General features: G+C 45.9%; 1 protein-coding gene across 1 annotated transcript; it reads right to left on the bottom strand.

The window, feature by feature from the left end:
* Positions 1 to 1,616: 1,616 nt before the first annotated feature.
* On the bottom strand, positions 1,617 to 16,798 carry RPA2 (replication protein A2). Its single transcript, XM_069972617.1, has 9 exons — positions 16,572 to 16,798; positions 16,314 to 16,423; positions 14,518 to 14,619; positions 13,801 to 13,914; positions 11,254 to 11,328; positions 4,908 to 5,021; positions 4,106 to 4,225; positions 3,433 to 3,527; positions 1,617 to 1,839 (listed from the first exon to the last, which is right to left on the bottom strand). The coding sequence occupies exons 1-9, from the start codon at positions 16,585 to 16,587 to the stop codon at positions 1,755 to 1,757; spliced, it is 831 nt and encodes a 276-aa protein (XP_069828718.1). The 5' UTR covers positions 16,588 to 16,798; the 3' UTR covers positions 1,617 to 1,754.
* Positions 16,799 to 17,037: the final 239 nt, after the last annotated feature.

The raw sequence follows: 17,037 nt of genomic DNA, 5'->3' as shown, positions 1-17,037 counted from the left end.
GATCGGTTATACCGACGGGCGGTGTTACCACTTACCACCGTTGTGTCGGATGGGCGATCTATGCATAAGAGTCTGCTCTCAGGCAGGCTCTAGGCAATGATCGCAGATAACACCGATCTACGCGATGCTATGGCATAGCATAGATCAGTACATGCAATCTAATGATTGCACATTATACTGTTAAAAAAAAAAAAAGTGTAATAAAAAGTTTTTTTAAAAGTATTAAAAAAAACCTTAATTATAACTATAAAAACTATAACACCCATAAAAGTTTAATATACCTCCTTGCACATTATAAAGATAAATTAAAAAATAGATAGCATATATTGTAGCATATATTGTAGCGTACAGAGTTGTCCGATCTATTAAAACATTACATTATTCCCGCACAGTGAACATCATAAACACGGGGAAAATAAAAACAAACAAAAAAAAAAAAAACACCAACCAAAATTGCTGTTTTAAAATTATATAAAAAAAAACCTATAAAAAGCGATCAAGACTTCTCTTACACCAATATATTCATAAAAACTAGAGATCATGGCTCAAAAAAATAACACCTCAACCAGCCCTGTAGGTGGAAAAATAAAAGGGCTATGGCTCTTAGAAGGCAGAGAGGAAGATTGCATTAATTTGACGCGGACATCCATGCATCAATGGGCTCGGTGATGAAGGTGTTAAGAAGAGTGGGACGCTTTGCCCCAGCAGACAAAAGGTGACTTGTGAACAAGTTGTGATGCTCAAGGACACATGACAAGTTGAGATGTGGACATTTTGTAGTTGGGGTATACCCACCACTGGTGTTGGATTTTGCGACAATTTAATATGAGGAAGTCACCATTACATGCATGTTCTAATTTCAGGATATAATATCACCAAGGGCATAGCTAAAAGGCTCGTGGGCCCAGGTTCAAAATTTTAGCTTTGGTGTCCTGTAGCCTTTTCATCACGTTCTTGGCTCACTGCAGCCACTTTTGGCCTGGTCTGTTCAGTGACAGGGCGCTCAGCCAATCACCGGGCCCCGGACTTGGTCAGTACATGGCTGAGCGGGCCAGAAGAGCCAGCGACGGCTGTGGGGAGCAGAGATCATAGAAGAGAGGCTACAGGTCAACTGGAAAGCATGAGCAAGTATGAACTTTATTATTTGCAATGTAAAAGGCAAGGGCTGTACAGGCATCACTGACACTCAGCGACTGCACTACACAGTGAATGCAGTTTGTCTCTGTTCACTGTGTAGTGGACCACATTCACTGACCAGCTCAGATCACATTCAAGTTAATAGGAGCTGAACTGCAGTTACAGGTCACCACACAGTGAGCAAAGAAACTCCGTTCACTGTGTTGTGCAGGCGCCGAATGTCAGCAACCAGTGACTGATAAGTTATGCTATTTCTCCCTAGAAAACCTCTAACACCCATACAAAACTACAGTTTCATTGAGGCACAAGGCAAAGGTACAATATCTGTACAGTTTTGAAGATTTTTATTCTTTATTTTCATTGAAACAAACTATTTACAAACATTTTCAGTAAAGCCCCTTTAGTTGGCTGGAGTAGAAGGGTTTCTTTAAGCAATTTTTTTCATCCGTAGGCCAAGTTTTCCTCTTTGTGATCTGCCACTGTTTGGAAAAAAAAAATCCCCAAAAACTAAAGTCTTAACAAATTGGATGCATCAGAATAGACAGCTTCTAAAAGTCAGCAATACTGCAGTCTGACCGGAGAAATTCTTTATTCCTTCCATCTGTAACCAAATATTGTTAATCACCATCTGTTGATTTAAAATGGTCATCATCCACTGTTGAATAAATGTGACCTTCGTTGCTGAGAAAATCCAAAGCATTTCTGAAATAATAAAAAAAAAAACATGGTCACTTATAATACTGTCATGTCTTTGAAACGGCTACGCACCAGTAAGACCCTAAAATCACTTTGTGGCCAATCTAAAGGGTTCATGTAACAAAACCATGCAGGTTTTAGAAGAGCTTTTAAAACCATCAAGCTTCAAGGAGCTCAAAGCCGTTTGGAAAGCTTCAAGGTCTTCTAAATAAAGACAGACTAAGGGTGGTATTACACGGAATGATTATCGTTCAAAAAAATCGTTAAATCGTTCGGATTTGAACGATAATCATTTTGTGTAATAGGCAACGATTAAACGACCAACGAGAAATCGTTGATCGTTTAATAGGATCCGGACCTATTTTTATCGTTTGATCGTTCTCTCATCGCTCGGTGGAATAAGAATTCACAGCTGAAACGTACGCAATAGCGACGACTAAACGACCGCAAAAATGATCATAAATAACGATCGTTTCGTGTACTTGGGCGAACAATTTCGGGTCGTTTGCCTTAGCGGTCGTTTAGATCGTTTATCGTTGGAAAATTGCTTGGTGTAATAGTACCCTTAAAGATCTGCTGAGAAAATGCAACAGTAGCATTTCTGAGAAATCAAGGCAGCGCCGGCACAATCTGCAATGCCTGGAGGATAGATCCTACGTGGCTGAAAATCCACTTGCTCTCACAGCAATACTTCTAGAGGGTGCGTTCACACATACAGGATCTGCAGCAGATTTGATGGCCCATATTAGATTCAAATCAAATCTGTAACTTCAAATCTGCTGCAGATCCTGTATGTATGAACGCACCCAGAGTGAACTTGGTGGAATCAGACTTTCCCCAGCAGAAGCCATCTGAATTCTAGGTTAAAGGTCTCTGAATCATTATATGTTTTCTACACTGGGTCGGAAATGGGGAGTTTCGGAAATAGCTCCCTTTACCTTAACAGCAAAGTGAAGAGATCCCTTAGTCTAAATCAGTCCTGAAGCAGTGGATGCTTTAGCTCAAAAACGGAATTTCAGGCTACTTTGTGTTTTTCATCACACTTCTCAGATTTCAGAAATTCTTCAGAGGATTCTGCTGGAGGCGGCACAGGTAATCACTGTCGATCCATTTTGGCCCAAAAGAGGTTGGTTCAGCTTGCTTAGGCAGCAAATAGAAGACCCAGCACTGTTGCCTCAGAGACAAGACACACTTCAGGGTCCAGTACCTTCTCAGGGGCTTTTAACTTTTTTGTATAAATTTATAAAAATCCAAATACCTACATTAGTAAGATCTTCGGCCAGAAGGGGACGTCACTACATTATGCAAATATAAATATGCGTATGTAGTTGCATCAGAAGGGGCTGGTGGGCGGACAGACCAGTGCCACAGAGGGGCCACATTTGGATGTTTATAAAAAGGCTGATAGCACCCTGTGTAGACAGTCCAATAATCTCTTGACAATCAGCATGCCAAAGAATCAGCAAAACAAAACAAAAAAAGCCACAAAAAAAATAAATAAATAAATCCTTGTTTGTTGGCATATCTGTTAAATAATCCAATGCTGATTTGTGCGGCCCTGTGTTTCACCTAGCGTTGTCATCAGGTTATCTTACTTACTTAATAGCATTAACATTCATTCCGTGAAGTCTTGCCTTCAGTTCATCAAAGCCCATGCCTTCATTACCTTTGCAGCTTTTAATTAGGTTCAAGATCTATTGGGGGAAAAGAACAAATCGTTTTCTTGCATGAATTAAACCCCTTGATGACCTGACATTTATTTTTGGCATGGACTCAAGCAAGTTCCATGCCATAGATTTGTATGGACAGAATGTAACGTGATTAGTCAGAGCTGCTAGGACGTCTTGCAAACACAAGATGGAACAGTTTATTTATTTATTTTTTTTTTAAGGAAGTTTACAGCGGGGAGAAAAGAAGCCAGATAAGAGGAAAAAGCTGCATTTCTCTTTGACAAGATTATAAAAGTTTTTGCATTTTCACCACATACTATTTGCACACATTGCCAGCATGGCCTCAGCCTCTTACCTCCCTAGCAATGTACCTGCAGGGGACACCATGGCGAGAGCCCCCAGAGAAGCAGCAGAGCTGGGCAGAGAGGAACCCCTGCGCAACAAGTACCGGGGTCTACAGCCTGCTCCTCATTCCGATCACCCTCCACACAGCTCTCAGCCATACAGGAGAAGTAAAAACTGACAGTCGTGTGAAAGGGGGCCTCAGACTGTGGCTACACCTTTTACCAGCTTCTGGAAAACATTTGTTTAGTTTTTATTACCTGACTTTGATGTGGTGTTAGCCCATTTGTCTGCATATCATTTCCACCTGTGAAGCTTCCTCCAGTATTTCCCATTCGTCCAGGTGTACTGAGTACTGTAGAATTTCCTCCACCTCCAGACTACATTAAAAATGGTGTAGATAATAGGGATGAATTCATCAGAAGACTTCAGTAAACTTATTGACAACTCATTGTATACAACAGGTATACAGTATACCCTCAAAACTTCACATTAAAACAAATTTAAATCCCATAAATAGATAAGCACTGTAGCACTGGCTCAGTGGTTAGCACTTGCAGCGCTGGAGTCCTGGGTTCAAATCCCCACCAAGGGCAACATCTGCAAAGAGTTTGTATGTTCTCTCCATGTTTGCGTGGGTTTCCTCCAGGTACTCCGGTTTCCTCCCACACCCAAAAACATACAGATAGATTCTGCAGCGCTTCACCTGTGTGCGCTATGCAAATAAAATAAAAATAAATAATTTTTTTTTAAAGTACTAATCAAATGCCCCATGCCCAGGTTCGGACAAACCTGAGCGTACTCAAAGTTTGCTCAACTCTAATAAGCAGTCATTTTTGGCAAATTAAGTCATTAACACCTATGTAGGGAATCAGACTTAAAACAGAGAAATTAAACACCAGTAACCACTAAAGAATGATTAACCCGGGTATGTTAAATTCTTGTTAGATCTATTTTACTAGTTTCACTTGGGATAGAAATAAATGTTATTTTCAATAATGCACAGACCAAGTCAATTTTGTAACAAAAGAACAGAAAGTAATACGCCAATGATGAACTTACAGGAGTCTGGACATTAAGACTCATGTGAGCCTGAACAACTTCCAACATGTGAGAAACAAATTCGTTCATGTCTTCAATAGGTGCAATCTTAAACGCAACAACACTTTTCTTATTCTGCAAAAAAAAAGAAAGATTCTGTTAGGTTAAGGAGACACCTTTCATTTATCCATTTGTGCCACTTTGCACAGGGGAATAAAAGCTATTTCTTAATTGTGGAGGCAAAGGCTTTCCCAAATAGCCAAAATGCCTTCTTACTTGCCCAATTTCTGCTTGACTCTTGCATACAGCACCATAAAGCATTTTTCTACACGTCATACCTGGCTAGTTTGGGTTGGAGCATACTAGAAAGTAGGCAGGGATTCAGCAACCAAGCATAGCTTAAGGGTGCTTTAACACGTACAGGATTTGCAGCAGATTTTAAGTTGCTGATTTGCTTTGAATCTATTCTGCCCCATTAAATCTGCTGAAGATACTGTACATATGAACGCACCCTAATGGTGCGTTCACACCTACAGGATCTGCAGCTGATTTTCTGCAGCAGATTTCATTTAAATAACTGAACACAGCATCAGATCTGCTGCAGATCCTGTAGGTGTGAACGCACCCTAAAGGAGTATCCAAATCACAATTATTTGTGAAAAAGGTCAGTAAAAGTTAAAGTGGAACTCCGGATAAGAAAAACGTGTTTTCTATTTAAAGCGCATTAAAAGTTATATAGATGTGTCTATACAATGTATTACCGTATCTGTACGGTTCTGCCACACTGGTAGCTGATAAGTGAAAAAAAAAAAGTGAAAAAAAAAAATGCCCTCTGTGCCAATTCACATTGTCTCCTGCTCCCACTGCTCTCCCCCCTTAGGAGACAAATATTCCATGCTTCTGTCTCACATTGTATGTGTTTGCTGAGGACAGACTGATGATGCAGACAGGGGGCAGGGCAGGATGTCCTAGGAGGCGCAGCTGGATCCCCCAATCCCCTGAGTAAACCACCATCTCTGTCCAGCCAGAAGCAGCTGCTGCACTGATTTTACTGATTGTGATGGGTGGTGGTGGTGGGGGGACTGTGATGATCAGCTGAGAGAAAGCATTGCATTCTGGGAACTGCTCAAGCAGGAAGGACAGAAACAATACAGAACAAAAAAACACCAAACACATGGATTTTTGATAGTTTCAAAACTGGGATAGACAGGTAATTAAAGTGTCACTGTCGTGAATTTTTTTTTTGCAGAAATCAATAGTCCATGCGATTTTAAGAAACTTTGTAATTGGGTTTATTATCCGAAAAATGCATTTTTATCATTAAAAAGCAGTTTGAAGCTCTCCCCCCTGTCTTCATTGTTCTCCTATGGAGAGAGCTAAAGAAAAGACCAAAACAGGACAACAAAGAGTTAATCTACAAATCCCTCACCCGTTATCTGTTCTGACCATCACCAGTGACCTGTCTGAGCTCGGATTACAGCTGTCACCCAGCTCCGTGCCTGTAATCCTCTGATATCTGCTTTCTGCTGTCAGCTAACTCCCTCCTTCCTCCTCCCCCCTCCCCTCTCCCTAGAACAGACAGGGTACGTCTCCTGCAACAAGTCACAATTTTCAGATTTTTTGGAGTGGATGAAAAAGAGGAAGGAGGGGGGGACCTGGGAAAAGGCTTTTTACATGCAGATAATGGCAGATTTGGCTAATAAACCCAATTACAAAGTTTCTTAAAATCGCCTGGACTATTGATTTCTGCAAAAAAAAAAAAATACGACAGTGACTCTTTAACGCTATATGCTTCTGCAGGAGTTTCATTTTTTTAACCTCTACCTGGAGTTTCCCTTTAAGAAGCTTTGCAATTGGTTCATTTACCTTTTTATCTCCGTCTCCCTGCTAGGTCCCTCTAATGTATCTGTTATACTTACAGCTGGTTGTTTAGGTTCCTTACCACCTCTGTGTAATGGTGTATTTACACTAGGGATGCACGATGCACCAAAATATCGATACTACTATCGATATTTCGGGCAAAAAAACGATTCAATACCAGGATTTCCTGGTATCGATACTTCATGTTATGCTGCATAATAGTGCAGTGCATAAAGTACAGTGCAGAGAACACGGCCGGCGGCTATCTGAGCGCCGGCCGTGTTCTCTGTATGCCTCTCCCTGCCCCCTGCAGTCACCTCCGCTGCGCGGCTCTCCCTCAGCTCCCAGCGGCGCCATTTTCAAATAGCCGGCACTTACTGTGTAGATGCGGCTGTCACACTGACAGCGGCATCTAACCACTCCGTATGCAGCAGGGGTCGGCTACTGTGTGTAGCAGACCCCCGCTGACGGTGTCTCTCTGATAATAGAGTCCGGCTCGGCCAGACTCTTATCAGGGAAATGATTTATGCAGCGGAGCCGGAGCAGCACAGAGGTCTGGGTGGGTGGGGAGAGAAGACTGAGAGCAGGAGGTTCCGGAGAGGAGGATGGAGGAGGCGGGTGGATGTGCAGCCCATGTGAGGATAGAGCCGGCTGGCAGGTGGGGGAGGGGACGGGGCTGTGAGGAGCAGACATCAGTGATGTGGGGGGTGACAAGGGGGGGGGGGGGGGGGGGGGGGTCTTACTTGCTCTGGCTATAGTCTGTGTGCGATCCTGTGTGACCTCCTCTTCCTCAGCAATTTTGGTGATTGGTGCAGATAGCAGCTGTGTGGGCAGTCAAGGTAGCTGATGCAGCTAGGGATGCACGATGCACCGAAATATCGATACTACTATCGATATTTCGGGCCAAAAAACGATTCGGTACCAGGATTTCCTGGTATCGATACTTTATATTAAGCTGCCTAATAACGCAGCTTAATATAAAGTATAGAGCAGAGAACACGGCCGGCGGCTAGCTAAGCGCCGGCCATGTTCTCTGTGTGCTGCCCTCTGCCCCCTGGCGTCACTTCCTCCTCCTCCGCCCGCCCCTTCCTCCGCTCACTGCAGGGAGAAGTTATAGCCGGCACACAGCGATCGCTAGTGCCGGCTATATAACTGTGCAGATGCGGCTGTCACACTGACAGCGGCCTCTGACCCATCCTGAGCCTCTCCAGAAGCAGTGGGGGTCGGCTACTGTGTGTAACAGACCCCCGCTGCTAATGACCTGCAGCCCGTCACACCTCAGCCTCCTGTCCCCCTGTCATGCAGCCGTCCATCTGCAGAGCTGTTCCTATGCATAGTCATGTGTGCACACTCTGGGTGGCTGCGCTTCCTGACCGGCCTGAGTGTGCACACATGAATATGCACGGAGGAACGGAGGTCCGACAGCTGGGAGCTTCCCGGAGCTGAGGGGAGGGGGGATTTGTAAAGAGAGCTAATTTAAGGTGGAACAGACCGCCTGAATCTTGGCCAGCATCAAAGGTTAATCTTCCTGCTGGCCGAGGTTCAGGCTGTCTGTTCCACCTTAAACTCCCTTTACAAATCCCCCCTCCCCTCTGCTTTGACAAGCCTCATGCTTTGAGTGGTACCGCAGTGAGAGCGGGGGATGTGTGCAGACATTGCAAACATCCCTGCCCTCTGGTGTGTCCCCCCCCCACATCCCTGCCCTCTGGTGTTCCCCCCCCCCCCCCCCACATCCCTGCCCTCTGGTGTGCCCCCCCCCCAGCCACATCCCTGCCCTCTGGTGTGCCCCCCACATCCCTGCCCTCTGGTGTGCCCCCCACATCCCTGCCCTCTGGTGTGCCCCCCACATCCCTGCCCTCTGGTGTGCCCCCCCCCCACATCCCTGCCCTCTGGTGTGCCCCCCCCCCCAGCCACATCCCTGCCCTCTGGTGTGCCCCCCACATCCCTGCCCTCTGGTGTGCCCCCCACACATCCCTGCCCTCTGGTGTGCCCCCCCCCACACATCCCTGCCCTCTGGTGTGCCCCCCCCACACATCCCTGCCCTCTGGTATGCCCCCCCCCCAGCCACATCCCTGCCCTCTGGTGTGCCCCCCACATCCCTGCCCTCTGGTGTGCCCCCCCCACACATCCCTGCCCTCTGGTGTGCCCCCCCCCCCACATCCCTGCCCTCTGGTGTGCCCCCCCCCCACATCCCTGCCCTCTGGTGTGCCCCCCCCACATCCCTGCCCTCTGGTGTGCCCCCCCCCCCACCACATGGGGCTGATCTTATAGGGGAGGTCACAGCAGCACAGAGGATGTCAGGAGAGGAGGGGGGTGATCTATAGGGGAGGTCACAGCAGCACAGAGGATGTCAGGAGAGGAAGGAGTGTGCTGATCTTATGAGAGGTCACAGCAGCACAGAGGATGTCAGGAGAGGAGGGGGCTGATCTTATAGGGGAGGTCACAGCAGCACAGAGGATGTCAGGAGAGGAGGGGGGTGATCTATAGGGGAGGTCACAGCAGCACAGAGGATGTCAGGAGAGGAAGGAGTGTGCTGATCTTATGAGAGGTCACAGCAGCACAGAGGATGTCAGGAAAGGAGTGTGCTGATCTATAGAGGAGGTCACAGCAGCACAGAGGATGTCAGGAGAGGAGGGGGCTGATCCTATAGGGGAGGTCACAGCAGCACAGAGGATGTCAAGAGAGGAGGGGGCTGATCTTATAGGGGAGGTCGCAGGGTCCCAGCAGCTCAGAGGATGTCAGGAAAGGAGGGGGCTAATCTTATAGGAGAGGTCACAGCAGCACAAAGGATGTCAGGAGATGAGGGTGCTGATACTATAGGAGAGGTCCCAGCAGCACAGAGGATGTCAGGAGATGAGGGTGCTGATCTTATAGGGGAGGACACAGCAGCTCAGAGGATGTCAGGAAAGGAGGGGGCTAATCTTATAGGAGAGGTCACAGCAGCACAAAGGATGTCAGGAGATGAGGGTGCTGATCTTATAGGGGAGGTCACAGCAGCACAGAGGATGTCAGGAGATGAGGGTGCTGATCTTATAGGGGAGGTCACAGCAGCACAGAGGATGTCAGGAGATGAGGGTGCTGATCTTATAGGGGAGGTCACAGCAGCACAGAGGATGTCAGGAGAGGAGTGTGCTGATCGATAGGGGAGGTCACAGCAGCACAGAGGATGTCAGGAGAGGAGTGTGCTGATCGATAGAGGAGGTCACAGCAGCACAGAGGATGTCAGGAGAGGAGGGGTCTGATCTTATAGGGGAGGTCACAGCGTCCCAGCAGCACAGAGGATGTCAGGAGAGGAGGGTGGTGATCTATAGGGGAGGTCACAGCAGCACAGAGGATGTCAGGAAAGGAGTGTGCTGATCTATAGAGGAGGTCACAGCAGCACAGAGGATGTCAGGAGAGGAGTGTGCTGATCTATGGGGAGGTCACAGCAGCACAGAGGATGTCAGGAGAGGAGTGTGCTGATCTATAGGGGACGTCACAACAGCACAGAGGATGTCAGGAGAGGAGTGTGCTGATCTATGGGGAGGTCACAGCAGCACAGAGGATGTCAGGAGAGGAGGGTGCTGATCTTATAAGGGGGGGGGGTTGTATTTTTTTTCGAGGTATCGAACTGGTATTGAGTATCGAACTAAAAAATCAAGTATTGGTATCGAACTCAAAATTCTGGTATCGTGACATCACTAGATGCAGCAGAGCCGTCTTAGTGGTAGCTGATGCAGCAGAGCCGTCTTAGTGATAGCTGATGCAGCAGAGCCGTCTTAGTGATAGCTGATGCAGCAGAGCCGTCTTAGTGATAGCTGATGCAGCAGAGCCGTCTTAGTGATAGCTGATGCAGCAGAGCCGTCTTAGTGATAGCTGATGCAGCAGAGCCGTCTTAGTGATAGCTGATGCAGCAGAGCCGTCTTAGTGATAGCTGATGCAGCAGAGCCGTCTTAGTGATAGCTGATGCAGCAGAGCCGTCTTAAGACAGATATCACTAACTTTATTTTTAACACAATAAAATAAAAATAGTCCAAAAATTGGTATCACTGTAATAGTGCAGGGGTATTATATTTCTACCACTGTATTTTGTTTTGTTTTTTTATACTTTACTAAGTATCGAACTGGTATTGAGTATCGAAATAAAAAAGTTAGTATCGGTATCGAACTCAAAATTCTGGTATCGTGACATCACTAATTTACATACAGATTTATCTGTCAGATTATTGAAGTCAAAGCGAAAAACAGACTAAACAGAACAGGGCATAAAGGAAAGACTGAGATTTCTCCTTTTCAAATCCATCCCTAGCTTTGGCTTCAACAGTTTGTCAGTGTAAACAAACCATTAGGAGCAGTGGGTGGGCTGGTATCCTCACCCAATAACTAATACATGGAGAAAATGTAGATTGGACAGATGTCCCAGGTCCCCGTCATAGAGCTGGTGCATTTCTACACTGTTCAGGAATGAGACCGTATCGACAAATTAGCTTTTTTCATAAAATCTACCACTGGGATAGGACTACTCTACCTGGAATGAACGAAGATGACCGGACACTTTCACATAACTTCCTGGTGGTACCACAACATTTTCTTGACTTGCTTCCTGAAAATACAACATAACTTATCACCATTAAGTCAACCAAACAGCACATCCATGACTAGGTGGTTATTATGAGATTCCTAGTTAACACAGTCACAAGGCAAAGAGAAAAATTTATCATCATCATAAAAATGCTAAACAAATTAAGGGAAAGGATTAGGGCTGGGCGATAATGGCTTAAATCAATATCGCGGTTTATCGTACATGCAGCCGCGGTAACGATAAATTGAACGATAATTATGACACGCCCCTTTTAAAAGCCACACCCCTTTTGAAAACCCCATTTTCCGATGGTAATACAAACGTGGATTTATTCCATATAACAATGTGCAGCAAACTTCACAAGTAGTACACAACGTTTTGGCATCTCCTACACCATTTTCAAGTGCCACTTGAAAATGGTGTAGGAGATGCCAAAACGTTGTATATTACTTGTGAAGTTTGCTGCACATTGTTATATGGAATAAATCCATGTTTTCACGTTTGTATTACCATCAGAATATTTTTACTATGATAAGGTTAAATTTATATGTTGACCTCTCTCTATGGAGAGAAGCCAAAAACCCAGGTAAAGGATGGTTTTTAAATTATATCTAGAGTTGGAATCCTGCAGTATTACCAGCTCGCTACTTATACGTCATGGACACAGATAAGACAATGTATCATGATTATAAGCCTGGAGAAAATGGCCCAAGTTTTATTATGGTCATCACATTTTATAGACAGATAAAATATAGGGTGGTAACAAATGCTAATAAGGCATAGATGAGGCGGTGCTAGTGATTTAGATATTCAGTCATGCGCAATGGCATCTATATTAGTATTCATTATTATTATTCAAAAAGGTTAGAACAATACATTCTGTGCAATGATACTTTCACATTATTCCCACTGTAACAGGCAACTTTCCTCTGAGAACGGCCTTGAACGCTGATAAACATGTCTCTGAGGGAAATAGTTCTTGAGACAAAACATTCTTTCTAGTGTCATATCAGAAGTTTTCCAAGGTAAGAAATGGTCCAACTATAAGTTAACCCTATCAGGGACTCTCTAATGTGCTGGAGCTTCTGAGCAAGAGGCCTATATATATGTGTATTCATATAGGTACGGTGCAGGTAGGTAAAATCGTATCGCTGGCCTTATCATTTACTTGATCCAAGGTCTGGGATTCATCTGCTGCCACCCACAGTTCGTTTATTGTGCTGCCTACATTTTTTGCTATATCTATCTATATACTGTGGGGGAGATTTATCAAACATGGTGTAAAGTGAAACTGGGTCAGTTGCCCCTAGCAACCAATCAGACTCCACCTTTCATTTTTCAAAGAGTCTGTGAGGAATGAAAGGTGGAATCTGATTGGTTGCTAGGGGCAACTGAGCCAGTTTCACTTTACACCATGTTTGAGAAATCTACCCCAGTGTGTGTGTGTATATATTTATATAATATATACACACATACAGATAGGAGATGGATAGATAGGAGATAGATCGATAGATAGATAGATAGAGATAGATAGGAGATAGATACAAAAAAAGAGTTGGTGCCAGCGGACCTAGGCCTTGACTCTTGACCGTATTCAAATAGTAAATAGATAGCCCACTGCACTCAAAGGGTTAACGGTGCAAAACACAGATTTATTAAAAAAAAAAAAACGATGTGCTGCACTATGTTTTTTTGAATAAATCTACAGTACATTACGCACCATTAACCCTTTGAGTGCCGTGGGCTATCTACTTACTAGATAGATAGGGGATAAATAGATAGTAGATAGATAGATAGGTAGACAGTATATAGATAGATATATCTATCTATCTCCTATCTATCTATCTCCTATCTATACCTTTCTATCTAATATCTGCCCCCAGTCACTGTCACATGCTGTTCTGGATCCCCCCCCTCTCCCGCACATACAGTTGGGGTCAGCTATAGGTCAGCACCTCCATGCTCCCCCGGCCTCTCTCTCCCGCACAGGAAGGATTCCTCTGCCCCCGTCCCTCAGTGCTGTAGCACATATATCTGCCGGCAGCGTCCCGGGCAGCTCGTCACACACGGCTGCTTCACCACTGCCAAAAGATGAGGCGAGGAGGATTCCTGTGCGGGACAGAGTGCGGTGCCCGGTGGGGGGAGGATGTGCTGACCCATACCTGACCCGAGCAGCCACTTTATGTACGGGAGAGGGGAGGCAGGGCACACCGTGCAGCTTCCAGAGCCGCCCGGAAGCAGAAACAGCACTGAGCACACAGCACGGCTGTGCGCAGCCTGTCACATCTCCAGTCTTCCTCCTCAGGAAGATTAACAGAGGGGCGCAGAGCATGCGGCCGCCGGTGAGGAGGAGGAGGGAGGGGAGAAATACCGCAGATACCGTCCTGGCAGAGTTGAGGTCGGTTAACCGACGCCAGAGACGGTATCGGTATTTTGACGGTATACCGCCCAGCCCTAGAAAGGATACAAAAAAAACCAAAACAAAAAACTTACATCTGTGTCCACCCACTGACGAATGTCCATCGGTGCTGCCGTCATGTCGTCGACTTTATATAAAATGTTTGTTGGAGCCTTTTCTGCATGTCTTACTATGCCAACAATTGTGACCTTAAAAAAAAAAAAAAAAAAGCAGATTTGTTTCAGTTAGCACGTCATAATGATACGGTGAGGGGTGTAGTAGACATATAGTAGATTAGGGGAGTTGTAGATGAGGGGAGTAGTGGGAGCAGGCTTGGCTGGCAGTGCACACAGTATAGACTAACGGCCAGAATTGATTAATATCTTAAAAATAGTGATCATTCACCACCTGCTTTCACAAAAGAAACTATTTTTACTAGAGATGAGCGAACCTCGAGTCCATCCGAACCCGAACTTTCGGCATTTGATTAGCGGTGGCTGCTGAAGTTGGGTAAAGCCCTAAGGCTATGTGGGAAACATGGATATAGTCATTGGCTGTATTCATGTTTTCCAGACAACCTTAGAGCTTTATCCAAGTTCAGCAGCCCCGGCTAATCAAATACCGAACGCTCGGGTTCGGATGGACTCGAACCCAATTCGCTCATCTCTAATTTTTACCTGTTCACAAACAGACCACGCTATTGGTTCCGTGACAAAAAAAATAAAATATCAACCTAGAATGTAAGTGAAATTAATTTGAATGGTAGTCACTCCTAGACTCCAATAAAAATAGGGCCTAACAGAAGAACGTACCTGAGAAAGCTCAACTTCTCCAATCCTAAACAACTCATCACTTTGGGAAGCAGAAAGCAGCTGTGACACTGTACACGGCACTATTTGCTGCGCCCTTGACCTCTGGAAAAAAAAAAAATTGATAAAATAGAGCTTATATAATCACGTAAGAGAAAAGCATCAATCAGTATCGATTTATATCATTTTGAGTATAATAAAAAAAACAGACCTGCTTGAAGTTTGCTCGAGTCTAATTACAACCATATTACATCGGACTAATCGTTCTGGAGGACCCCTTTAACATTTAAAAGGAACCTGTTAGCATGTTTACTTTGCCATAACCACCAGAAACCTCATTAGGCATTACTGAGAAGGCAGTAGACTCTCACAAAAAGTAAAAACATCCTGGAAACTCCTCTGGAGTGTCAGTTCATCCCTATGACAGTACATACTCACAGCGGGATTGACATGGCCAATATGTACGTTAAGGTGACTGTACCACCAGGCCCAGGTTGAAGCACAGGAGGTGGGCCGACCCACCCTTAGTCGGAAGAAACCCCAGCTCCTCCGTGACGTGACTCCATTAGAATCAATGAAACCCTATCCTAGAGGGGCTAGGGTTTCCTCCCACTATGAGTGGGTCGGCTCACCTACAGTGCTTCAGCCTGGGCCTGGTGGTACAGTCACTTTAACCTGCCCGCCGGAGCATACATCACCTGCTCCCCGGGGGATCCCGACATCTACTCGTCCCGCTCAGCCAATCAGTGTGCTGACGTCCAGCAGAGAACCCCCGAAGCAAGCCGGAGTGGGGAGCAGGTGATATATGCTCTGGCCTGCAAGTGGGTTAACACACATACTCGGAGCAGGATGTCAATCCCACTGCAAGTATGTATTCTCAAAGGGATGAACTGACACTGGATCTGCAGCGGATTTGACCGCAAATCGCACCGTGAAATCAGCTGCAGATCCGGTGTGTGTGTGTGTGTGCGTTCACACATACAGGGTCTGCAGTAGATTTGATGGCTCAGATTAGATCCAAAGCAAATCTTCTGCATATCCTGTACGTGTGAACACACCATAAAAGAGCACACAATGGTGGAGATATACAAAGACTGTAATAGTAAAAGTGGCTTAGCTGCCCATAGCAACCATAAGGCCTCATTCACACATCAGAATGCAGCCTAAAACTGGACGCCGAACCACTGACTGAACCATAGATGTGCCTCCATTGTTGTCTGCAATGCACAGAGCTCACATAGATAGTAATCTGTGGCACATCCAAGGTTCTTTTTAGGTTACGGCCACATAACACATCCATGTGAACTGTACACGACCCTAGTGCAGTCCACAATTGCGGGTCCGAAGCCACGGACATGTGAACGAGGCCTAAGGGTGACAGGTCAACATACTAATTGTAACAAAATATTCAGGACAAAACACTTGAAATACAATATACTGGGTGTGAGACAGGATCTATTCCATCTGCTGATCACAACCAATCAGAGCGCAGCTTTAATTTTACCAGAGCAATCAAAGCTGAGCTGTGATTGGTTGTTATAGGCAACATAGACCAGTGGCAGGTCTTACACCTGCCAATACCCTACAGACACAACTGCACAGCATAGGATCCTGTCACAGCTCACACCACGTATTACTATGAGGGAAGCCAATAGCCTACTGCATAGCATGGGATCCTGTCACAGCTCATACCGCGTATTACTATGAGGGGAGCCAATACCCTACTGCATAGCATGGGATCCTGTCACAGCTCACACCACCTATTACTATGAGGGGAGCCAATACCCTAGAACACCTACAGACTTCTTCTCGCCCTGAGTGGCGGCTGGAGATCCGAATCCCCCGGGTGACTGCATGTATCCTCCTCCACCTCCCATCCCGGAGCCGCCATAGCCGCCATCAAAGCCACCTGCATAGAGACAGAAAGATGTCCATTCAGTGACACGTCTTGTAGTAGGGTGATAACTATAGGAAACATGCGAATATTAACGTGAACACCCCATGATGAAGCGTTACCGCCCCGACTATGAGGGCCGCCCGGCTCCTCACACACTCACCGTGATTGTTCCACATATTGGACTGCACTTCTCCGTCTGCTGCATAGACGCTTCAGAAGGCCTGTTGGCGCGCTAAGAACTCCTAACCAATCAAAGCCACGGCTCTTCTCCAGTCACCAATCACAAGTTTCGCCCGGCGGCGCGCCAATCCGTCCTAGCCAATCCGCGGCTTTCTGGCCAAACAACCCTCCCCTCAGCACGTTGTCGATATTGCGTGCTGTGAGGAAGACTGACAGCCCCAACGTCCTGCTGCGTCATACACGTCATGCGTCCTGCTCCTCCCACAGCACGGCGTTGCGACTGCGCAGATGGTTGAGACTAGAATGGAGTGGGTAAAAGGAGGTCCTCCCTGTGGAGTCCGTATTCTAGCCTCTTCTAGGAGAATAGGCTAGAATGGAGTGGGTAAAAGGAGGTCCTCCTCCCGGAGTCTGCAATCTAGCCTATTTTAGGTAGAGTATTCTAGAAT

This window comes from Dendropsophus ebraccatus, chromosome 5 (genome assembly GCF_027789765.1).
Source record: "Dendropsophus ebraccatus isolate aDenEbr1 chromosome 5, aDenEbr1.pat, whole genome shotgun sequence".
NCBI classification, from domain to species: Eukaryota; Metazoa; Chordata; class Amphibia; order Anura; family Hylidae; genus Dendropsophus; species Dendropsophus ebraccatus.
The sequence above is the reverse complement of the archived record's forward strand: the minus strand, read 5'-3'. Positions and strand labels throughout refer to the sequence as shown.